The 25,238-nt window shown below is 38.1% G+C and overlaps 1 protein-coding gene across 2 annotated transcripts in view; it reads right to left on the reverse strand.

The window, feature by feature from the left end:
- Positions 1 to 25,238, reverse strand: part of DCHS2 (dachsous cadherin-related 2) — a 260,418-nt gene that overhangs the window by 12,570 nt on the left and 222,610 nt on the right. Inside the window, exons 14-17 of one of the 2 annotated variants that reach the window (XM_079152921.1) lie at positions 25,059 to 25,172; positions 17,380 to 17,591; positions 13,382 to 13,533; positions 678 to 808 (exon numbers count right to left, since the gene is read on the reverse strand). In XM_079152921.1, the coding sequence (XP_079009047.1) occupies positions 678 to 808; positions 13,382 to 13,533; positions 17,380 to 17,591; positions 25,059 to 25,172 (609 nt within the window). The remainder of the gene's footprint in view (positions 1 to 677; positions 809 to 13,381; positions 13,534 to 17,379; positions 17,592 to 25,058; positions 25,173 to 25,238) is intronic. The other variant, XM_079152922.1, reaches the window with a different exon arrangement.

The raw sequence follows: 25,238 nt of genomic DNA on the forward strand, positions 1-25,238 counted from the left end.
ACTTCAACTATAAAAAGTTGGGTTGGGCTTCGCCAGTGAAGCAAATAATGTGTAACTTTGGGCTCATTAACTTCCCAGTCATTGTATAATCCACAGACCCAAACAATTAAGAATAATCCATCTATCACAAAAAACTTTATGTTTGTCAACCTCCACCATTAGTATAATGCAACTCTTGAAGTCTAGAGGACTTGAGAGGAAAATGATGACTTTGTTCAACCAAAATCCATTTTATTTCACTTATTGTCATTAGTATCCTGCAAAGATTGACAAAGCTAGGAGTCTAAGAACATTGCTTCTTCTCAGAGAAGGTTCACTGTTTCCACAGCTGACCAAACCTGCTTCTTCACAGAGCAGTTTAATTTTCAGGGAATGTCTGCACATACACAGAGATGGAATGGCATCCATCCATATATGGAATGGCAGTTGGCAGATGGGGACTCAGCCTCTTGCTGATCTGAATGCAAATCCCAGTTTTAACACTTAACTCCTTTGACATTTGATATTTAACTTATGACCATCCACTTTTTAATTCTATAAAAGTAAGATAAAAATTTCCAAGCTTGCATGGTTGTTGAGGGCTAGCATTCATAGTTAACATACTGTCTGTCTGAAAGAATGATAAGTGATATTATTGTAAGTTAATCAAAACCATCATTCCAAATTGCCACACTTACTTTCTGCAATCTCAACTGCTTCAGAGGGGACAAAAGCGGGAGCATTGTCATTTATATCAGTCACCTGAATCTTGATCAGAGTTGTATCAGAAAGCCTGGGCATCCCTTTATCTGTGGCTTGCACAATCAAGCTGGTTTGGAAAAGAATCAAGGAATGTTACTCACCATCCAGGAATTAGAAAAACAACATAAATATCAAATATCTAGTTGCAAATCTTAAAATGAGCTGGCTAGCTATTCTTATTTCTCCCCTGGCTTTCTCTCTAAATGGCATCATTTAAAATTTATTTCATAAGAATGGTAGCCTGAAATTTCTTTATTTTTGACATGTTTAGAGAACCAAATCCAGCAAGCTTCCAGGAATCATGAGACATTAATGTCAAAATGAATGGACCGCTTCTGGGAGACAGACTATAAAATTTAATCCTATCCTATTAAGAACAACCTAAAATTACAAACACCAATATCTGTACTTTGGATAAGCAAATTTCCTCTACTCTGCCACGTACAACCTAAATATTGCTACATTTCTATTTTACTGTACCAACAAAGAGCCACTAAAAGATAGCTTCACACTGCTATTTTTTCAGATTAAAATTTCGAATCAATTAAAATTACAGAATAAAGGACAATGCCATGATATCTTTAAATTTTTTTTTTCTTTTTTTTTTTTTAGTTGTGGGTGGACACAATACCTTTAGGACACAATACCTGTATTTTATTTTTATGTGGTGCTGGTGCTGAGGATTGAACCCGGGGCCTCACATGTGCTAGGCGAGCACTCTACCACTGAGCCACAACCCCAGTCAAGTGTCTTGATATTGTTCTCTCTCTCCCTCTCTCTCTCTCTCTCTCTCTCTCTCTCTCTCTCTCTCTCTCTCACACACACACACACACACATGTTATATATATATCATATATATACACATATATATACGAGTGGGGGCAATGACTGGGAATGTAGCTCAGTGGTTCAGTGGTAGGGCTTGCCTACCACATATGAGGCACTGCTTCTAATTGATTTACTTTTTCGAATGCCACTCGGATTAGTGCTTCTACCTATTTCATGCCTATCTTCAGAGCCTGATCTACATACAAGTAGTATGATCAGTCACCAATTATATTTTGCCAGGAATCAAAGGGTTTTCTGGGACATGGACTTGCAGTGTCTTCAAACCCAGTACAATGCAGGCAAACTGGGAAATAGAATTTTCAGTGCTAAATCCAAGAAATGTCCTGGGCACACCTGAGCTAATCAGTCCCTGCAGAGTCACCCCTCATCTTTCCACCTGCAATCTTTCTCACCTGGAGTGCTTATTGAATGTGCCAACCTCCCTACACAAGTCTCATTTGTTCCTATCCATCACCCACAGTGCAGCTCAATGCTCTATCTGGAATCCTACTTGTGAGTTGGGGACATAGCTCAATGGTGGAACACTCATTTAGCATGCATGAGGCTCTGAGCTCCATCCCCAGCACCGCCAAAACTAAATAAAATTAAAAAAATGAAATTCAATTTGTATGATTCCCCTCCTCCATATTTAAAACCTTTCCTGGCTCTTACTGTCAAGGTGTCCAAACACCAAGCAAGGACACATAACCTTCTATGACCTGACTTCTGTCTAGAATCCTTGTCCCTGTGCCTTTGGCCTTCCAAAGCTCACATCTCTTTTAAGACTTCGCTGATCTCTCATCTTCCCCTTTATCAATTCCCAAGCACCCTGTTCATTCTTCTACCATAGCAATCACTACTATTAGCTCCTAATGGTTCATTTTTGTATAAGTTCCTTGAGATCAGGTGACTGCTTTATTTTAAATAAATAAATAAATAAATGAATAAATATTGAGCACTGGATTCTCACGACCTGTCCAAGGTTACACATGCATTATATGACAGAGATAGAATTCAAGTTGCGGTCTTGGTCATGTGGAAAGCTTTGCTCTACTGTTTGATACTCCTTCAACATGCCTCTCTTGCTATGTATATACATAGCACCCTAATATAAGATCATCAGCTTGTTTTTCACTCCTTTCTAAACACGGTGAAGTCCAGAGGGAAGCAGCTGAGTCACAAAGTGAGTTGTCAATTAGAAGATGGTCTTTATTTCAGAGGTGGTATCCATCTTGGCCAGTTGTGGAGACTAAGTTTTAAGAAACTGAGTTTTGGAAGTAGACACATTTCTACTTTATTTTCCATTGTTAGACCCTTACAAGTGTCCTTTATCCAATAATAAGTGTGAAAATGAGGTGAAACAAGCATCAACTCATTCTTGATATGGACTCTGCTTAATAGCAAATGACTACTGTCAATCAATCTACCATTCACAAAGCACACAGGTTAGTGCCTTCTGCACTTTCACAGTTGGGGATATCAGTAGCATAACCACTTGAATTTCACAGTTCTAGGAACAATTCCAGGTGAAAAGTTTATTTTCTTTGTATGACCATCAGTCAAGTACATATGGAAATACGCTAAAAGTAATCAACTCAGTGTCGTCTTCCCTTGCTGCTTCCCTTCTCCAATGTCACCTAGTCTAATCCAAGATATCAAAATTAAGGTTCCATCAACTCTTCTACTATTGTCATAACTACCCTTATTTTCACAATATTATAACTTCAGCATTTCTATGCTCTTTCAGGTCTGGTTTTTTTTTTTTAAAGCAAGTTTCTGTAATATGGAGGAAAATACATAGTTCAGTTTCGAAATAAAAGGAAAGAAAAGGGTTTCTCAATGTCTTAAAGAACAAACGAAAAATTATGAAAGTAGATCTGCAGAGACTCTACATGCAGTGCCTGCGAGACCTCACGCTGTCCATGAAGGCTCCTTGGCAGTCACTGTGAAACTATTGGTTGTAGCCAGGCCAACTGGCTCCATGTTACAAAACTATTGCCCTGATTAGTATGATCAGCAGAGACTATAAATGAAACTGACCAGATTTTGAACAGACCCATTCTAAGTTCAGAACATATTTTTCCTATTCTCTCAACCATGGGAAACTTCTTTTACCATGTTAAACTTTAAATGAGGCCTTTGACCAGACTGGCTATTTGTGATTGCCTTAAAATACTAAAATTGTTGGTAGAAGATTTTTCAAAAACTCGTTCTCATCTATATTTTAAATGGCTACCAAGAATTTTACATTCCTTTTGAAATTCTAAGGAAAATAAAAGATATCAGCCAGCATCATAACCACCTAAAAAACCATGATTTCTGGTTAAAGATAATAGTCTAACTTCTCAAGTTTATATTCTCTTCTTCCCAAGATTCCACAAAAGTGATAGCAAAGAAATCTAAAATAATATGTTAAATCCATAAGGCTAAAAAGTGATGGGAGAAAATGTTAGTGGGTGGAATAGGTGAGAAGCATCAACAGTTCTAGAAGATATGAGCAGATTAAAGAGTGGTTACAAATGAGTGAGTTGGAGAAAGTCAAAGATTAAAATGCGTTCAGAATATACAACACCAAAAGTGACCCCTAAGGTAAATTACAGATTTGGGTGGTAGTGATAGAACAATGTAGTTCAGCAATCATAACTAATGTAATGCTATAGTGGGGGTGCTGATACAGGGATGCTGCATATGTGTGGGATAGGGTTACATGAAATATCTCTATATTTTCCTCTCAATTTTGCTATGAATGTGTAATTGTTCTAAGGATAAATTCTCTTTAAAAATAAATCTTATGATTACACAAATGGTATGCCTTTACGCCATGTACAAACAGAGAAACAACATGTATCCCATTTGTTTACAATAAAAAAAAAAGAAAAGAAAAAAATAAATAAATAAATAAATCCAGAGAAAGATAAGAATGAATGAAAAGCAGTTTTATGTCCAGATAAACAAGAAGAGACTCAAGACATGGCAAAGGGTAGGTTGAGGTATTGAGTTATAACTAGGAAGCTATGTTAAACCAAAATTCAGAAGAATCATATCCCTCTGCCTACTGCTTTTCATTTCCAGGAAAAAGAATGCCTGATGTTCCTCTTAGGGTAATTAATATTGAGGGACCTTTCCAGGAGAAATGGAAGACCCCACCAAAGATAAGTGAACTCATTCTACTGCAGTTGAAATGCCATCTCGTGAAGAGTCAATGTCCTTTCTAGTTCATCTGAAAGTGAATTGTGCTTATCAGGCTCATTTGGCTCATTTAGAGATTCTAGTGACTTTGTCATTGCATCACTCAGACTCAGCAATCATCAGTTAATTATAGTATGCTTTCAGCATGAAAAAGAGAGCTCAAAATAGAAAGAAAAAGGAATCCAGTGGAAAAAGATATTGAAAGGAATGAAAGAAAATATAAAAGCAATTCTAATGCGTGCTCTTGGAGAGATATCAGAAGATAATGCATAAATAAAACAAGAACAAGTTGAGTTGCAAAATGGTGCAGCCACTCTGGAAAGAAGTATAGAGAATCCTCAGAAAACTTGGAATGGACCCACCTTTGACCCAATTATCCCACTCCTCAGTTTATACCCAAATAACTTAAAGTCAGCAAACTAAGTAACACAGCCACATCAATGTTTATAGCAGCTCAGTTCACAATAGCTAGATTGTGGAACAAAACTAACTAGATGCCCTTCAACAGATGAATGGATCAAGAAACTGTGATATATATATTGTGTGATATATATATATATATATATATATATATATACACACACACACACATACAATGGAATACTATTCAGTCATAAAGAAGAATAATATTATGGCATTTGCAAATAAATGGATGGAATTGGAGAATATCATGCTAAGTGAAATAAGTCAAGCTCAAAAAACCAAAGGCCGAATGTTTTCCCTGATAAGAGGAGAATGATATATAATGGGCGTAGGGGTATAGGGAGGGAGAGAAGAATGGAGGAACTTTAGATCATATAGAAGGAAATGAGAAGGAGAGGGTATGAAAACTGGTGGAATGAGACAGACATTATTACCCTATGTATGTATATGATTACATGAATGGTGTGAATCTACATCGTGTACAACCATAGAAACAAAAAGATGTACCCCATTTGTGTACAATAAATCAAAATGCAGTCTGTAAAAAAATTAAAAGATAAATTAAAAAAAAAAAATCCTCATCCCCAGGTATGATGGTGACACATGCCTGTAATCCCAGCAGCTCGGGAGGCTGAGGCAGGGGTACTGCAAGTTCAAGGCCAGCCTCAGCAAGTTAGCAAGACCCTGTCTCAAAATAAAAATTTAAAACAGGAAAAAACACACACACACACAAAACAAGAACAGGTTACAAAAAAAAAAAAAAAAAAAATCAAGGATTGTGGAAGAGCTTTTGTAAGTAAAAAAATCTCATCTATATGAATAAACAGATATAGACATATAGATATAAATAAAAACTAGAATTAGAAAGATATACATCCCAATTAAAACTAGAAAACAAAAATTAAGAAGATTAAAATTAAGGAAATATTCCAGAAAAATAAAATTACACACACAAAAAAAAACAATAAAGAAAGAAACAAAAAGTAGGAAAAATGTATATCTAAAAAAGTATCCATTGAGGTGGTCTAACACCTGATTGAATAGGATAACAGAACAAAACAAACAAAACACAAACAAAAAAATGAAGGTAGGAAGTTATTAATGAAAGAATACATGAAAATAGAAAGAAACATGTCTCCTTATTTAAAGAACTGAACAAAATAGGAGAAATGCACCAAATCATATAATCATAACATTTCTAAATGTAATAGATAAAATAAAATCTAAAAACTTCCATAGAGAAGGAGAAAAATCATACCTAGTAAAAGAATTAGAAATGCATAAAGACTTCTCAACAGGAAGGTTGGGTTTTATAGATAAGAGCAATGCCTTCAAAACTCTAAAATATATTTTTCAGCCTCTGTGTTGTCTATTGCGTGTGTCACATGTGGGGTTACAGTAAAGGCATTTTCAGTCATGCAAAGACACAGAAAATTTACCTGACAACTTTTCCTACACAGCTCCTGGAAGAGAAAAGAACTAGAAGGGTATGCACAGGATCTGAAAACTAGGGCTCCAATGTAGGGAGGAATAAGCCAAGGTCACGGGATATCAGCCTTTCAGTGCTCAGCAAGTCAAACCATCCATGCTAGCCCAGGAGAGCATAAAGTGGCAGAAATGAGGCCTCAAAGAAAAAAAAAAGCAACTTGACAGAGTGTGTGGTATGAGAGGCATGTGGAAGAAAAAAGGTGGGTGGAATAACAGAACTGATGGAACATTTATAAGAAATTAATACATGGCCATAGCCAATTGAGCAAGCTAAACAGATGGAGGATCATTCACTCAAAGAAGCTTGGTGTTGGTGGGGGAGTGTGTGAAAGGAAATAAAATCATATACCTGGCTATAAAGAAAACATTTACATAGTCATAAAAAATTAAATATGTATTATGAAAGGAAGTTGCTACAGTTTGGATATTAAATGTCTCCCAAAGACCCATATGTTAGAAACCTGGTCCTTAGCCTGTGGCACTATTGGGAGGTGAGATGAGGCCTCGTGAGAGGAAGTCTGATAATAGGGGGTATGCCTTTACTAGGGATACTGGGACCCTGGCCCATCCCTCTCTATCACTTTCCAGCTGCCATAACATAAATGGCTTTATCCCAACATGTGCTCCTGCCAGGATGTGCTGCCTCACCACAGGCCTAAAGCAATGGGCTAACCAACCAGGGACTGAAACCTCTGAAACTGTGAGTCAAAATAAACCTTTCTTCCTTATAAGTTGATTGTCTCAGATATTTTACTGCATTGATTGAAAGCTGACTAATAGAAAAGTTGAGAGAGAATGTTTGGAATTATAAATTAGTGTTGGGTGGGGTATGGCAATATGGTTACTCACTTTCACCTAAGTCTACTGATACTCCTTTCTATTATTTTTCAAAAGTATGACTTTGATAACAATAAAAATATATTTGATTGATCAAAATGTTTAATCTTCACTTATCTATTGAATACTTCCTTTTTGCCTGCATATGCCCAAGTCAAGCCCATTCTGAAAGCATACACCACTGGCAAGCCTGAATCCCACTGGTTACCACATATGACATTCCTTCCTTTTAATATGACATTGCTGAAAAAGAAAAGTAGTCCATTCTAATTGTCTCTGCTTCCTATTTTAGTCACTCTTCTCTCCCCTATAATCTGCTTTCTATTCATCATTTTTGTGGGTCTCCATGCAAAGGTCTCTTCCAAATTGTGGGCATAAACATATAAACCTTCAAATTCTTATTTGGCCTTGATTGAAATGAAAAGAAATGCCAGATCACAATGGTGTTCATCAAAAAGTCTTCAGAGGAAATAATCCTGCCATATGTACTCAGAAAACTAAAAGTACGCTGCTAATCCTTTGGTCTTGGTCCATAAAAGATTCAAGGTTAGAGAACATTCTCTAGGGTTAGAGAACACAGTGTGAAAGTGTGCAGAAAGCAGTTCTGGGACACCAGTTAGATGAGGCCAAAATTTTATTTAACTTTAAATAAAATCCTTTCTTTGAAGTTCACAGACACTCTCAAGGATAATAGCTAATTGCAAAGAAATATTTGTTGATCATCCAAGACTATGGAGTCTGTAATCCATGTTTGTAATGGGAAGTTGTGTGTATTTACTTAGTCCATAGAATAGCTTTGTTCATGAAATCAGTCTCTTCACTTAAATGTTAATTTAACATCTAAATATTAATTATCTATAGCTATAATACTGGGCAAATTATCTCGCTAGAAACCAATTTGTTACAAACTTATCCTTTCAAAGTCACTACAGGGAGAGATACTTCTAGAAACTCTAACCCAACATAGTTTGAAGCCTTGTTCTTTTACCCAATCCAAATTTTCTCTTTGGTTAAACACCATCTTTGGCTGGCTCTTTCTAGTGCCTGAATCTTTCGTTTTGTTCCTATTTCTCTGTCTGTTTTTCAGAGGTGATAACTCACACCTCCCAGTCTCAGTTGACGTGTTCTCCCTAGGTAGTTCCATTGTATACCTTTCCTCTGGATAAACCTCAACTTAAAATCTTGGCTCAGGATTCCTTTTCAGAGTTCCAGATCTCGATTTTCAACTGTCTAAAGGGAATCTTCACTTTTGCTTTTGCACTGACTCTTAATCCTCATCTATTCCCCTATCTTTCCTAGGTAGAAATTTCAGGGCCGTTTTCTATTTCCTTCTTCATTCAATAAATTAAAATGATCACCAAGTTCCTATGGTTCCATAGCCAAATCAAAATTTATGTCTCTGCTATTGTTTGGATCTGGAATATCCCCCGAGACCCATATGTTATGGGCTTGTTCTACAGCCCAGGGCTGTCCTGGGAGGCAGTGGAACCTCTTGGAGCTGAGGCCTAGTGGGAGGTCTTTAGATAATGGGCGATGTGCCCTCAAGGGGAATTGTGGGATACAAGCTCCTCCCTCTTCTCCCATTTCATTTTCCATCCAAGAGATAGGCAGTTTTGCTCTACCCATGCTCATCCTACCTCCGTGAGGTGCTGCATCACCATAGGCCCAAAAGCAATGGGTCCACTAATCATAGACTGAAGTTCAAAACTCAGCCAAAATAACCTTTTTCTCTTTCTAAGTAGATTTATCTCTGGTATTTGTGATAGTGAAGGAAAGCCAACGAGTACAGTCCCTTCTATTCCCTCTGCATCGTTTAGGTAATAGATCTTTATTAGATGCTATCTAACTTGCCTGTCTGCCTGATGCTAGTTTTCTGTCCTGCAATGCAGCCATTACTAGATACCTTTACAACATAAAGACAGAACATTAATTCATGCTCATGTTTTTCATAGCCACAGAATGAAGTACAACTTCCATTATGTGTTATATAAAATCCTTCAAAATTTACCTGCAGCCTGCCAACCTCTACAGTTACCCTGCACTCGGTTACTTCTCAGGTATATTCTTTGGCTTGTTGTTTCCAAACATACAAAATACTTTAACACCTCCATGCCTTCCTCTTGACCTTTTTGACAAGAATGACTTCTGTTCATTTTTCTATAAGCAGTCTATAGGCAGGGGTCCTAATCCCAACGCTGACACTTATTAAGTTGAATATTTTGGAAAAGATCATTAGTATTTCAGGCCATTTCTCACCTTGTATATTTAATTGCTTTTGCTTGTGATTTCTCACAGTCACAATGAATATTAAATAGAGAGTCGACTATAAGTTGAGCATTGCTTCTGAAAAAGAATTGGTTTTTCATCTTGAATATTTATGCCATAGAAGTTGAATTTTTAAACAACTAAATTAACAGTTGATTAGATTTTTTGCTCATTTGTATTTAAAGTTCCTCAAAAGATTAAAAATTTTAGCCCTATAATGTTATAAGGCTTATGTAAACACCAATTGCCAAATTAAATAGTGATTGGTCTCTCCGTATCGGTGATAAGTAAAAGAAACCACTGACTGAAACTTCATTTTGACTTTTACACTTAAGCACGTGTTATTTCACAGTTGAGAGCAGGGGCTTATTTATGAACATTATTTCAATTTTTTATTTTTTATTTTTCTAGGAAGCTCCAGCATGACCATTTTCATAGACTGGAATCTCATTTTATCACTTACTAACTTTGTATTTGGCCAAGCAAATATCTTCATTCTGTAAATCACTTCAAGAATTCAATTAGATAATAAAGGTAAAGCAGGATCTCCATAAGTGGTTATTGTGATTATTAATATGCACTCTGTCATGGGGTTTTACTGGGACTCCAATGTGAAGCTCCCTGAGAACAGTACTGTTTTTCTTTGTATCCCTGGCATCTTGCTGGTAGACAGTTTTTATAAATTTATAGATATCAGTCAGAAAAAGCTTAATGCCTATTTTATAATTTGTCACTTTTCCACTGAGTTATTTCAAATGTTTCCTCATATGAAAAATATGTTTATTTATATTTAGTAAAAGCATATCTATCTCCTTTTATTCCCTTGTTGAATATTTTAAAACAAATTTTTGGGATTAGGAACATTTCCTCAATGAGCAAATACTTCAAAAGTAAAGGCAAGTTGAAAACTAAATGAAACATTTTCAAACTAGTCACTGAGGGTGCAGCAGGCCAGGGGAAAATTATCCTATGGTTTTCATTGCTTTAAATATCAAGGACAGGACTGAGAATTTAGTCTGTGATACAGTGCTTGCTAGTATGCACGAGACCCTGGGTTCAATCCCTGGCACCACATCTGCTCAAAAAGAGAAAACTGGAAGCCAGAGGGCAGGCAGGGTTTGGGAGTGGGTAAGGGGAGACCCTGGAGAGGCAAGAAACTTAAAATACTTCCTTGTTTTAGTAATGCTGGAGACAATGTGTGTGTGTCTGTGGAGTATGTGTGTGTGTGTTGGGTGGGGGTTCAACTTGTCTTAGTTTTTACTTCTCCCAACCTTGAGTTAACTTCTCTGTGGGGATTTGGAGAAATGCATTTTAAAATATTGGGACCAATTTAAATGTTGGGAACATAGAAACTATGACGCAAATAGGAAAAAGTTGAAAGAAGCTAGATTTAATTGTTAATTAGGCTCCATTGAATAAGAAGAACACTATAACAGAAAAGTCATTACAACTTGGAAATACTTAGCTCCTGCAACACAGTACTGTCAATCATCTCTGATTTGCAATCACTCAAGTAGCACCTAGAGTTACCTGCAGTCATCCCTGGAGAGGGAAAAAATACTTCATGCCCCAACTTGCTAAAGAAACAATGTGGTGGGAATAGGTTTTTACATATTTACGCATTAAGTGTCGTAAAAATTGATTACACTAAAATGTCACTGAAAAAATTCCTAATAATTAATACATGGCAAGGTCTTAAACTTTGAAAAATACTTTGGAAATAATATTTTGAAAATATATTAAACAAAAAAGAACTAAACGCTTGATCAAACTCTTAGAGTTGGAAGGTTTTTAGTTGTTAATTATTCCAATCCACCCAGGAACATATTCTATTTTAATCAATTCTCATTGCTTAACCACATGAATATATTCCACTTTCCTCATAAAACATGAAAGCAGTCTGGTATAGGAGAATATTGACCCAGCCATTTTTATACCTATTTTTCCCTATGTAGGAGGTCTGCTCTGTAGCTTATATGGTAATAGTGTGATTCAGAATCAAAAGTCCAAGTTTGATCCCTAAATAGTCTGTGACCCTGAGTAAGTGTATCTCTGTTGCCTGATCGGTAAATATGAAAATGCCCACTTGAACTTCCTTGAACTTCCTTGTGAGGTGGTAGAGAGGATTAAATGAAATAAAATGGTCTCTGCCCTCCTTTATCTGTGGTTTTGTTTTCCACAGTTTCAATTTTCCAAGGTCAACTATTGTCCTAAAATATTAAATGGAAATTCAAGTAGTAAATAATTCATTAGTTTTAAATGGTATGCTGTTCTGGCTAGTGTGATAAAAATTACATTGTCCTGCTATGCCCTGCTTGGGCATGAATCATTCCTTTGTCCAGTGTATCCACACTGTATGTACTACCCACCTGTTAGTCACTTAGTAGCCCTCTTGGTTATCAGATTGACTGCTGTGGTATTGCAATGAATGTCTTCAATAACCCTTATTTTACTTAATAATACCTCCAAAGTGTAAGAGCAGTGATGTCCAGGAGGCACCAGAGCATAAAACATGACAGGACAGACTAACTCTGGTACCATATGATAAGGCTGCAGGGAATGAATATAGGGAAAAATATAATGTACATAGGGGTTCAGTACTTCATGGAGATTCAGGCTTCCGCTGGCAGTCTTGTATCTCCCTTGGATAAAGGGGCACTATTGTAGTGTATATGCAAGTGCTTTTGGAAAAAAACATAAAGTGGTAAAACAAATACAAAGCCATACTAGAATGTACAATAAGAAAGGCCCCCAACACACCCACCCAATTTGCCAAAGACAAACAAGGTTAACAGTGTCTACCTGAAGTTTCCCAAGTACATGAGCATGCTTTTCCTCAGCCACACTATGTAAGTACTATGTACGTGTTCTAGAACTCTCCCTTCAGTAGCCAATACAGACACCCTCCTTTCTTTTTAAAAGTGAGTTTCATGGGGTTACATGGAAGGATCATGTCATTGTCCTTCATGTGATACCTACTTGTGTTGGTCTAGAGTCTTTTGCTTTTGCAGATTGAGATGCCATAAATATCTCTGCATCTAAGTCTAGACTTTTGTAGGAACGACTTTTTAAAATACACAGAAGATCGGTGACTCCGTTACTCTCTCCTCTGCAGAGAGGCTGGCATGCCAGACAAAAACAGTTTAACTTTGAACATACGCTTTTAATAAGATCATTTCTATTATTCCTATTAGAACATAGCACGGCCACAAGAACCCTGATGACAACATTGTACTTTTGTACACAAAATGAGAATAAAGAATGAAAAAGAGAAATGTCATTCCATCTTCACTGTTTTTAAACATAAGAACAGTAAACATTTGCAGAGGGCACCATGGTTCAGAAAGCACGTCACAAACATTGTTTTTTTAATGTCTCTTAACAGCGTCACAAATTCATAAGATCTTAGATCTGGTCTCATCTCTTTTTCCAAATAGCAAATGATTTCTAAGACTATTTTCTCATGTCTAACAGGGTGACCATAAACTGAATCAAAAGAAAACACATTTTATAACTAAGCTTACACAAACAGGAAGTTGAGCCCAAAGTAACAGTGCTGTCAGAAACCAAGCCGAAGAGTGGATCAAATGAACGCGAATCCTGGACAAACCTGTAGGAGCTGGTGACCTCGTAATCCAGAATCGCATTTGCTGTTAACACACCGCTCAGCGCATCAATCTGGAAGGTTTCCTCTTGGTTGCCCGAGAGAATGGAATACTCAATAAGGCCATTTGACCCGCTGTCCAGGTCAGTAGCAAAAACCTATGAGGAAGCAATTCTTCCATTAGATAGGATTTAATCTGCAATATGGGGTAAACTTGCATTTCAGAAAAATGCATTATGAAAGTTGTTAATGCATTTTAAAAACTATCATTACAAAGATACAAAAGAAAAAAAAATGCCTGAAGCTTACATTTAACTTTATAATAAAGTGCGTGATGAGGGAAATGAAATTTTCTGCATACTCATCCAAAGGATTTCCAAATAACTTTCACATGTTCTTGAGCTATAATTTTGTGCAATAGGCAAAATTGCTGGAAAAATATCTAACTTGCTTGAATACAAGATTTCCAGTACTCTATATGGATTCAGGCTGGCCCCAGAAAAGGAAGTAAGTGTTATAGGAAACTTTCATATGGCGAAAAATAATTTTCATTTGCTGTTTTATCCTCCTGTTTAAACTAGCACCTATAAAATAAGATGTGCAGATTTTTAATATTTTATTCAGGTTTTTTTTTTTCTCTCCTATTTGTTCATTTACCTATTTGTTCATTTACCTAAATGAACAAATCACATGGCCAGACAGCACGAGGGTGCTAGCTCAGGTCTCTCTGACTCTTTTCATTCAAGTTCTAACTTAAAAAAGAAAGAGCCTAGATTTAGTGCTAACAAATTTAGATTCGGATCACTTTATTTGATGAGTGAGAAAGGTTCCAGCTGAGGCTGGAACCAGAGTTTGGCCTCATCCTCCACAGAGATGGATTGCATAGTCCACATTAAATGTTAGTCACTAAGTCAATTATATTAATGGATTGAAGATCTTGTTTAAGAATAAGTTTCTGATTTATCAATTAAAATATATATATATATATATATCTTCTCTGTCCCTCAGCCTTAGCTCATGTCCCTTGTCATCCTTCCTGGGCTGTTGTTTTGATGTCCCAGTGAGATTTTGCTGCTAATCCTTACTCTTGATTCATCCTTTACACTGCCACCAGATCTCAGTGGCCCTAGGGGAGCACTCAGGACTCATCAGGAGGGCACACAAGCCAGTTATTTGGTACAGAAAGGCAGCAACACATAGTGTCTTTTGGAATCATGAGGAAGAGAAACTAGTCTCCCACTGGGGACAAACCCAGCCCATCTCAGACCAATACAAAGCCCTGGGGCTTTATACTTAGAAGTGGTGCAGAGTAGGCCTCCTGTCAGTGTTTTAGGATGCTGCTAACACGTGCCCATTATGGTTAACTTCACAAAGATAGGCATAAGCAAGATAATGCCCTGGTGAACAAGAAGCTGAGCAATTTGGGGGATCCATGGCACAGCTTCCTTGGGTCATTGCCATCAAGATGAATCAGCTCTGCTTTGTCTGTCTTGATGTCCCTTCACCAAGATTGAAATTCCAAGAGAAAGTCTGTCTGACCGAGACTGAGGCAGTGCACAGCATCTTTGGTGGGGGAGGGTGGAAGGTTAGTGGTTCTTTGACACAACTGCCAAGTCTGTACCCCAGTGAGGAAGAGCAGTTCCTCCAGGGAAGCTTATGGAACTGCAGACAAAAGGTCCTGGGCACAGTGTGGTGGCAAAAACCAGGAAGCAGCCTGGTGTAGCTTCCAGAGCTTTCTATCTTTCTATCTTTCTAGCAGGACAGAGAATGGCAGTGCTAGCTTCCTGGGAACTAAGTGATCCCAAAATGGGAAGAACAATGTGTGCCGTGTCTGCCCCTGACTCAGCTTTTTAGAAGTCTGCAATAACTTGAGGCACTGGTGACTCAGATTGTCTCCCACTGGGGGTACCTGGGCTTTGAAGGTGTCTTCACCAGCACTTATTCTACACAGAGCAGTCTGGCCCTACCTGGGTTAGCACAGGGGACAGAGAAGTGCAATGCCACAGGGTCCCCATGCAGAAATCCTCCTGTGAAAAAGGGTTTGCCATTGCCACCGAACAGCATCACTAGGCAGTGATGATAAAGTGAATGTCCTCACATTCTTAAACATCCCAGTGTTGGCTGAAACCAGAGTAAAGGCAGCACTTGGGGAAGAGGTTGGTGACTGGAGAAAATAGGCTTCTCTAATACAAAATAAATCTGCAATAGCCAAGAGGATCCTGGAGTGTGTGTGTGTGTGTGTGTGTGTGTGTGTGTGTGTGTGTGTGTGTGTATGTGTGGCATTGAGGGGCAGAAAGCTAAACCTCTGGCAGAACTGAGACTCAACAGGTCCCTACCAACAGAGGTGCTTGTGTGCATCAGGAACTGCATTTGAAGTAAAAAGAAGGCATCTTTCTATATATTCAGGCAACTGTACATAAAGAACTATTGCAGGTCTTGTCCAGAAAGTGCTAGCGTTCCATATAAATATCTAACCTAGAGAAGAAGCCCAGGATGTAATCAGCATGAGGTGCTGGTCACACCAGCAGTACTCCAGGGGCCAAAGGGAATGGCCATTTTATGGCTAACTTTGCCAGGAAGGTGGTTTTATGCTGATTTTCTTTGCAGATTCGCAGGAAGTTATAGATCTTCTGATGCCCAGTTTCATGACTGCAAAATGTAATTTAATGGTGAGGGAGAGAAAAAAATGGGTACTAGTCCTGAAGCAAGTAGAAAGACCATCAAGGATGGGTGGGGCTTAGAGGTAGAACCAGCCTGCCCAATGAACAGATTCTCCTGTCTAGGACTTGGGGCTCGTCACTGAGATGAGGCGAGTCTTGAAATCAATGGATCTGTCCACCTGTCCCATGTAAGACCTGATGCAAAGATCAGTCCTCTGTGAGGTATTGTTTTTTTTTTTTTTTTTTTTTTTTTTTTTTTAACCTCCAAGAAGAGCTTGTGAGTCACTCCTCTTTTCTCTCAGGATACTCATTGCGAGATCCTATTATAGTATCAATTGTATGACATTTGGTTTTATACTTACATTATCAGCTTCCCCCCTAAATTGTACACATCTGTAAGTCTAGTCATTTTTTTTTGTGCTCCTATAGTGTCCTTCTAGTCCCTGTGAGTGCTCAGAGTCCCTAGAGAAACCAGGTGGGCAGTAAAGGAGCATTGAATGAATAAAGAGGATGAAGAGTGAATGTAGAAATTTCAGATTTCAGTCAATCTAAGATTTCATTCAACCCTCAAAGGCTGTACCTGGAGACATTTAATTTTTTTTTCTTTCTTTCTTTTTTTTTTTTTTTTTTGGTACTGAGGATTGAATGTAGGGGTGCTTAACCATTGAACCACATCCCCAGCCCTTTTTGTATTTTGTTTAGAGACAGGGTCTCACTAAGTCGCTGAGACTGGCTCTGAACTTGCCATCCTCCTGTATGGGGAACCATCCTTATTTAGCAGAATCAGATTAGGTTGAGCCATGGGATGCAGATGTCTGGCTTCTAGGAACTGGCTACCATGGAGGAATGTCCTACATTGCCGGGGAGCATGTGGTGCTGTGTGCGAGTGGTTCTTTGCTTCTGCAATAGTCCCCCTAAGAAAATGGCTCCCCTAACTCCACCCTATTCTTGCTCATCACAAAAGAAGCTCCTTCTGGTCTTGCCTCCTTTACCTGTGTGATTATAAAATAAAGGACAGTTGGGTCACTCCATGTTGTGAGAGGTCAGAGCTGGTATGGCCAGACCCATCACGCCTCCTCTCATTTTAAAAGGAGTATTGTCTTGTATGTGTTTATTGATTAGATAAGTTTATGGGTAATTGATTTATAGCCAACATCATTCTCCGCAGTTAACCTTTTTATCATCCATGCTAGACAGGGCTGAGAGACCCCCACACTCCTGCCTCAGCCTCCCAAGCTGCTAGGATTGCAGGCATGCGTGGTGAGACATTTAAATTTTAACTAATGTGTTGGACAGAGAGGACCTTGATGTGCACTGGCTGATAGTGGTACACACTGCTGTTACCTGTGTGATGTGAGTGTTGTAGGGCTGGCCTTCAGACACCGATGCTTGGTAAACCCTTCGCTCAAAGCATGGAGAGTTGTCATTAACATCCTGTATGGAGACTGTGACTTTGCTGTAGGCTCTATGCCTGCCACTTTCAGCTAGAATGATGAGTTCTATTTCATTTCTGGCTTCAAAATCAAGGAATTTGGGTTCTTTCACAGTGAGATGTCCTGTTTTTATTCCCAAGGAGAAAGAAAAGAGAGAAAGCGATGTTATTTTTAAGAAGTCCCAAATCCCCGTTGACTCACAGGTTCATATTCCCACCTGTCCCTCTCAAGTCTCCCATTGGCAGGCCTCTCTTTCCCTCTGAGTGGTCTTTGTGGAAACAGCTGTGAACTTACAGGTATTTGCAGGGTTTAAAAGAAACCATAAAATATGTAAAATCTGGGAGCTTTCTCTTATTTATTCATGTATTTATGGGTACTGGGGATTAAATCCAGGGGTGTTTACCATCCGCCCACATCCCCACTTTTTTTTATACTGTATTGTGAGACAGCTCTCACTGAGTTGCTTAGGGTCTTGCTGAGTTGCTGAGGCTGGCTTTGAACTTGCAATCCTCCTGCCTCAGCCTCCCAAGTCACTGCGATTACAGGGTGCTCCACAGCACCCGACTTGGGAGTTCTCTCTTAAATCATCCTTCCATATTTAGCCCTTTGCCATGACTGCAAAGTCTACCTTCTAAAGTCTCTTACTCCACCTCTGCTGCTGCCCTCCTCCAAGCCATCAGCATTGCCCTGTTGTCCCCTTCATTAGCCGCTTCACTTGTCTCCCCACCAATCCAGTTTCCAGTCTGAATTTAGTAAAAATGGATGCTGTCATTGTCCCGCACAAACCCTTCATCGGCTTCTGACGGCTAACATGATGAAGTTCTGCATCTTTAACCTACCAGGGTTCACTGGCTCCGGCCTCACCCACCTGCAAAGTCTTACTCCTGTCTCTTTCTCCTTTGCCCTCTCTGCTCCAGTCACACCCTGCATCCGTCCTGCGTTCCTGGATGCTCATTTCAGAGTCTCTATGCATGTGTCTCCATCTATCTGGAACGGTCCCCACCTCCAGTCTTCCGCAGTGACTTTCCTGACCTTTGCCATCACAATGCCAGCTGCCCACAGATTTTCACAAAGCGTCTGCATTTCTAGGTGATCTCCTCAGTCCTCCTCTTGGTTTATCAGCTCCTCAAGGTGAGGACGGTTTCCTGTCTTTTACACTCCATCACATCCCCAATGCCTAGCTCTAGAAGGCATTCAACAGTACTTCAGCAAACTCATCAAAGAAACAGAACTACATAGAAACGGATGCTGTTTGGGGGAAGCAGACTTTGGGAGATGATGCCATGCTCAAGTTTCTCCCCCAAATTAAGAAATTCCTTTAATATAACTGCCTTCTCTAATTTTTATTGTTTTTTTCTTTCTGCTAGAGAACAAAATTCCAGAGCCCACTTATTATCATTTACTTGATGTTGACTGTCTAAAATTTCATCAAATAGAGACTTATTGAATAAGCACATGAAACCAAGAATAAATCCTAGCACTGGCTGCTTCATTGAGTTAAATTGCTGGTTCCAACACTTCCTTTTTGTGACTTGCAGGAGGTTTTGCAGGGCCTATGTGGCTAAAGCTCCTCTTCCATAAAATGGGAATATGCATAATGACCTTATAGCGTGGCTGTGAGGACCAAGTGATACAACACCTCTACATGGAATTTTAGAAGTTTGATTTTCTGGCAAAAGAACCTGTGCTTTTTCCGGACATGTGGCCTAGAAAACAGAGTTATTTCTCTCTCTGAACCAGTTTCCCCAGATAACTAACCTAGTCCAGAAAACACTTCAGGCCACATCAGGCAATTACTTGAATTCTGGTAGGAATCATACCCTGTTCTAATACTATGAGTGTGTGGGGGCTGGGGACATGGTGTGTGTGAATATTATAGTTAATACTTGGTTATTCCAATCAATTAAATATTTATGTTCTATATTAAGAACTCAATATACTATCAAACTTTAAATATCATAAACTATAACTTTTCAATATCAGATTTCAGTAGTCCTGGGACCAAATTATTGTCACCTACCACTGTCTGTTGTGACCAACACACCCCTAAGAGATAATTAAGGGTAGCTCCAAATTTTGCCAACTGCAGAATCGCTAAGATGTATCTTGTGAACTGGTGATGGAAGTAGCTGGTCTTGAGAAACATCTGTGGCACAAAGTCTGCTCCCTACACCCCAAATGGTAGGGAAGCCAAGTCTGAGGTGGGTCTGTGGCTCTCACCCGGATCGCTGTCTCTAGCAAACACAGCCTCATGCTATCATGCTATTGTGTTACTGTTTGTAAAGGAAAAATAAAATAGAAAGGCTACACTAAATTGCCAGTGTCATTTAGTAGAACGTGTGCCAATTATGGTGCAGATCAAAGTGGAGTTTTTAATACAAGGCTTGTGTTTAGGCTTTGATAATTGGAATTTTGCACTTGGAATGGATCTAGGGTCCTAATGCTTTCCTTGCTTGGTTTTTTATTTTTGGCATAATAACTGGCACATGCTGTGAAAGCTGTGCAAGTGGAAAAGACAATAGCCAGTCTACAAGATGACTCAAGGCTGGCACACCTACTAAATCCACATTTTGCCTTCAATGATACACATGAATTTTTCTCAGAGACATCAAAGATCTAGTCATCAGTGAGATCAAAGTACTACTGGGCTCTGTCTAATGACGTGGGCGGAAATCCACATTTTCTTTAGAGCATGAAGCCTTGCAAATATCACCTTTACATTCCTGCTAGTGCATTATGTGCCAGTTGTATATGAACTTGAGACAAAATTGCAGTAATATTTCCCTTCTAATACGTAGCTTTTGTCCAAGTTATAAAATGCACCTCAAAATGAGATTAAGATTCTTCAAATGCTACATGCTTGATAAAATAATCAGGTTACTTCAGTCATTTGTACACTGTGTATATGCAACTGTAGGAACCCAAAGTAGAATGTGACAAATATTTATGTTATCCAATAGCTTTTAAACTCTCTCCTGGCACGATTGTGTCTTTGAAACATTGAAAGTTTGATCATTTTTTTCATGTCAATCTACCAAATAATGGACTGAATACTACCATCTGTTATTTACGTACACGGTCTTAGTCAAACTCTAACATTCCTGCTGGTTTAGGCAGTCATAGATGTTTTTAATCCAAAGCAGCATGAAGTTTAAATACAAAAGTCAACCTTCGACTTCTAACTAAGGAACAGAGGTTCTTTGCGTTTTTATTCTTAAGAAAAGTGACCACAATGTCAGAGATCAATTGTATTAATTTGTCAAAAAGTTTTCTGTTTTAACTCATCCATGGTTTAAAATACATACATCCAGAAAAACCTGTGTTAGGTATCTTTAGGCACAAGTTTAATGATAATGTGTCAAAAATAGTATGAGACATGCATTTAATATCATAATTAAAATTTTAAAAGACTTTATGATAGCTGTTAGTAATCTATATATTTGAATGATGCTCATGATAAAAACAACTGAAATGCTTGATAAGATTTGGCTGCTAGACAGGTGTGTCGATGAACGCCGGTAATCCCAGCTGCTTGGGAGGCAGAAGCAGGAGGATCTCGAGTTCAAAACCAGCCTCAGCAAAAGCGAGGAACTAGGCAACTCAGTGAGACCTTCTCTCTAAATGAAATACAAAGTAGGGCTGGGTTGTGGCTCAGTGGTCTAGTGTCTCTGAGTTCAATCATCCCTGGTAGCAAAAAAAAAAAAATGAAATACAAAGTAGGGCTGGGGATGTGGCTCAGTGGTCTAGTGTCTCCGAGTTCAATCATCCCTGGTAGCAAAAAAAAAAAAAAAAAAAAAATCAAGATTTGGATGCATATATGCACATTACCTATGTGTATACATGTTTATGTGTGTATTAAAATGCATAATAGAGTTGATACAGATATAAGGACTCCCTAGAAGACAACATAGGAATGAAAACAGGAATCCTTGGAGGAAAGCAGAGTCTAAAAGTCTATGTTCATTCCAAGTCCTTCTTTCATGACTTTCTCCTTGAGATGCTTCTCTGACACTTGCAGAGTGTGGAAAACAGGTACAAAGGTTAAGGGGCTAATAGGAAAAAAACAACATATAGTGGAAAGCCAAAAGTTATATTCTAAATGAACAATCAATGTGAAAAAAAGTAAAAACTGATGCATAGAAACAATTTTCTTAACTTTGCATTTGCTGACAAGGCGAGAAAAATCTCTCTTCTGGAAATTCATTAGCTTAAGCCTGAATTTATGTAGTTATACTATCACAGCTAAATGTCTTTTAAAAAGTTCTTAAAAATTAAATTTGCTGGGCGCAGTGGTGCACACCTGTAATCCCAGAGGCTCGGGAGGCTGAGACAGGAGGATGGCGTGTTCAAAGCCAACTTCAGCAGAAGTGAGGTGCTAAGCAACTCAGTGAAACCCTGTCTCTAAATAATAAGTAAAAATATAAAATAGGGCTGGGGATGTGGCTCAGTGGTTGGGTGTCCCTGAGTTCAAACCCCAGTACTCCCCCCAAAAAAATGAAAAAAAAAGAATTAAATTTAAACTTGTTTCTGTGTGATGATGTCTCCAGGTAAATTTTAGAGGAAAGTAAAATTGTCTCTGAGGGGGACAAATTCAACACAGGCTTCAAAGAATCCTCAAAGGTAATGTTTCAAGGACAATGAGCTGGTCAGAGTTCATAAGCACAAACATCATACAGAAACCCAGCACCATGAATGACGACAAGTAAATCCAGTAGACAGCAGAATAAACCTTCGAAGACTTACAATGCTGGAATTATTGCATACAGATTTATATACATAAATTTGGTGGTGCTAGGGATGGAACCCAGAAACACTCACCTGCTAGGCAAATGTTCCAACACTGAGCTACATCCCCAGCCCCATGTGATGTGCTTCCATATATATAAAAGAACCTTGGAAACATGCACAAGAACAAGAGATTAAATTTTTTAAAGGCCAAAAATATCTGAAAAATAGTGGAAGAGCTGGGTACAGTGGTACACACCTGTAATCCCAGAGACTCAGGAGACTGAGGCAGGAGGATCACAGGTTCAAAGACAGCCTCGGCAATTTAATGAGACCTTCAGTAATTTAGCAAGACCCTGTCTCAAAATGAAAAATAAAAAGGGCTGGGGATGTTGCTCAGTGGTCAAGCACCCTTGGGTTCAATCCCAAATAAAATAAAATAAAATAAACTGAAGAGAACTCCTGGAAATGAAAATAAAAAACAAAAATACAATTCCCCAGACTGAAGAAAAAAAAGATACAAATAAATGGCATTTACATCAGTAACTGACTTCTTAGTGCAACAGAGGAAAACCAGAAGACAGGAGAGAAATTAACTGTGAGTCTAGAATTATAAGACCAGCAAAAATATATATTAAAAATAAGGATTAAATAAAGACTTTTTTTATACAACTAAATTCTGAAGTCACTAAAGGAAATGTTTTGGATTGAAAGAAAATGATAATAAAAGGAAGTCTGAAATGTAAGAAAGAAAAGTTTGCAAAGACATTAGCTAAGAAGAAGCTAACTCTATTATAAAATTCTAATTGTTCTTAATTTAAAAGATCTAAAACTGTGATCAACCAAAGTATGCAAATAGAAAAAGGAATATTTGGAGATAAAGAATTGTAAACCTCTTGTATTACATAGGATTTTATCTCACCTTGTATTTTCATTATATATATATATATTAAAGTTGCTAGATTAACCACTAAAAGAAGACAAATAGCTATATAACTTCCAATAAACACAGGGGAAAACAGTCATTTGCAGGTAATGATTGTGTCTGTCAAATGTACAGAAAATTGTCAGAATCAGTGAGTTTACAAACTTGCTTGATATAAAATCAAAAGACAAAAATTAATTTCAAGTATCATAACAACATGGTCAAAAATTAAAAAAAAATATTTTAGCAAGAAAAAGTATAAAATACTTAGGCTAAACCTGACAAAAGATATGCAAACAGGTCCATATCCTTCTTTGCTATTTCTCTTAAACAGGGAGTGGTTTAAGCACCATTAAGTCAGTAAAAATGTTGAGCAAGAGGGCATTTCTGAGCATTTCTGAGATGATGTTTACCTCAAGGTCAAAGAAAATAACACCGTTTAGAAATTCGAACACAGTAGAAAATTGTAACAACGACAATGAAAACAAACTCAGTGATCAATATCAAATTCAGGTTATTGATACCTCTGGAGTAGAGGAAGGGAGCCTGAGGCTCTTTAGCATATACATTAATATGCTAATTAACTTGATTTAGCCATTCTAATATGCATTCATACTTCTAAGCAGCAGAAAATGGGAAGAGGGAGGGAGGGAGGGAGGAGAGACACACAGTGGCTCCCTAAAGTTCTAGTAACGTCTTATTTCTGGGGACAGGTGGCAAACACATGGGTTTTTATATTTCTATCGTCCATTACACAGTTTTAGACATTTTAACGTATTATTTTGTAGATATTTCAAAAATGCTTAAATAAAATTCAGCATAAAAAATGAAAAAACAGATTTCTGTGGGTGACCTTCTTGTTCTGACCCTAGAGAGATTTTTATCTGCATTTTAATAAGATAATCTAGCAGTGGGGGGAAGGAGGTACCTGGGCCACATCAGGAGGGACATGACAGAAAGATTTGGATAGTGTGGGATAATATGCAATCTCTACTATTCTCCTCTTTTCCTAAACAGCTTAATCTCAGCTCTTTTCCCAGAGACCTACGACACCCAGCTGGTGAGAAACTTAAGGAGCAGTGATATTTGGAAGTGCCTTTGGCTAACAGGTCTCCTGAGTCCTTCATTCCTTCACTCTGCCACGGTCCGTCCGGGGAGGAAGGCTTCTAGCAGACTGCCTCTGAAAGGTTGCTGACCCAAGGTTGCAGAGACCAAAAAGCCACAGCACCAACCCTGGCCACCATAAAGGCTTTTCCCTAAGAAATTACGCCCGCTCATTTTTTCCCATGTGCATGTACTACAGATTAAATAAGGCAGTTGTATGGTAATACGGAAATTATTAAAACCATTCTTCTTGAGGTTTGACAATGAAGCAATAGATACACATCTACTACATAGCTGTTAGTCAAAAAAGTATGTTTCAAATAATCAATTGGTATTCATTTAAAACACAATAACGGTCTTATTAAAGCTAAATTTAATACATGCTGTATTTGGAAGTAATTTCTTTACCACCACATAGAAACTTTTCCAGCTGTCCTTTTTTGTTGCATTGTTGACATTCAGTGGCGAATTAGAAGACTGGCTGATGAAAATTCCCTAGGGCCAGGCATGTGCGCTTATTTTCAATTCAAATTCAGTATCATTGATCTCCACACTCTATCTCCAATTTCCCCAAACAGGTTGCTAAATTATAAGTAGAAACCAATTCATTTTCATCAATTCAAAGGACAGGATAGACACTAATTTGGAAATGTTGAGAATAGAATTCTTAGTGAGTAAACACAAATACATAATAGTTCTGGATTTCCCAAAGTTTCTCATTGGCTACTATAAAAATTTCCTGCTAACCTTTTAAATTACTTACCTTGAAAATTTTGTAGACTAATAACATTAAGTGGAACAGAAAATAAAGCTCTAATATGGTAGAGAAGGATTACCTGAGTTGGAGCCCAGGGAAAAAATTTCATCTTCATTTCCACTAAAAGTTGAGTATTTAATACCATCCTGAATTGAGTCAGAAGCAAAAGCTTTTACAGTCAGGATAGAAGTACCTGTAAAAATAAGGTTAAAAAGAGAGAGAGAGAGCATCTTTAGGAAAAGAATATTTCATGGAAAAA

The sequence above is a fragment of the Sciurus vulgaris genome (genome assembly GCF_902686455.1).
Source record: "Sciurus vulgaris genome assembly, chromosome: 9".
NCBI classification, from domain to species: domain Eukaryota; kingdom Metazoa; phylum Chordata; class Mammalia; order Rodentia; family Sciuridae; genus Sciurus; species Sciurus vulgaris.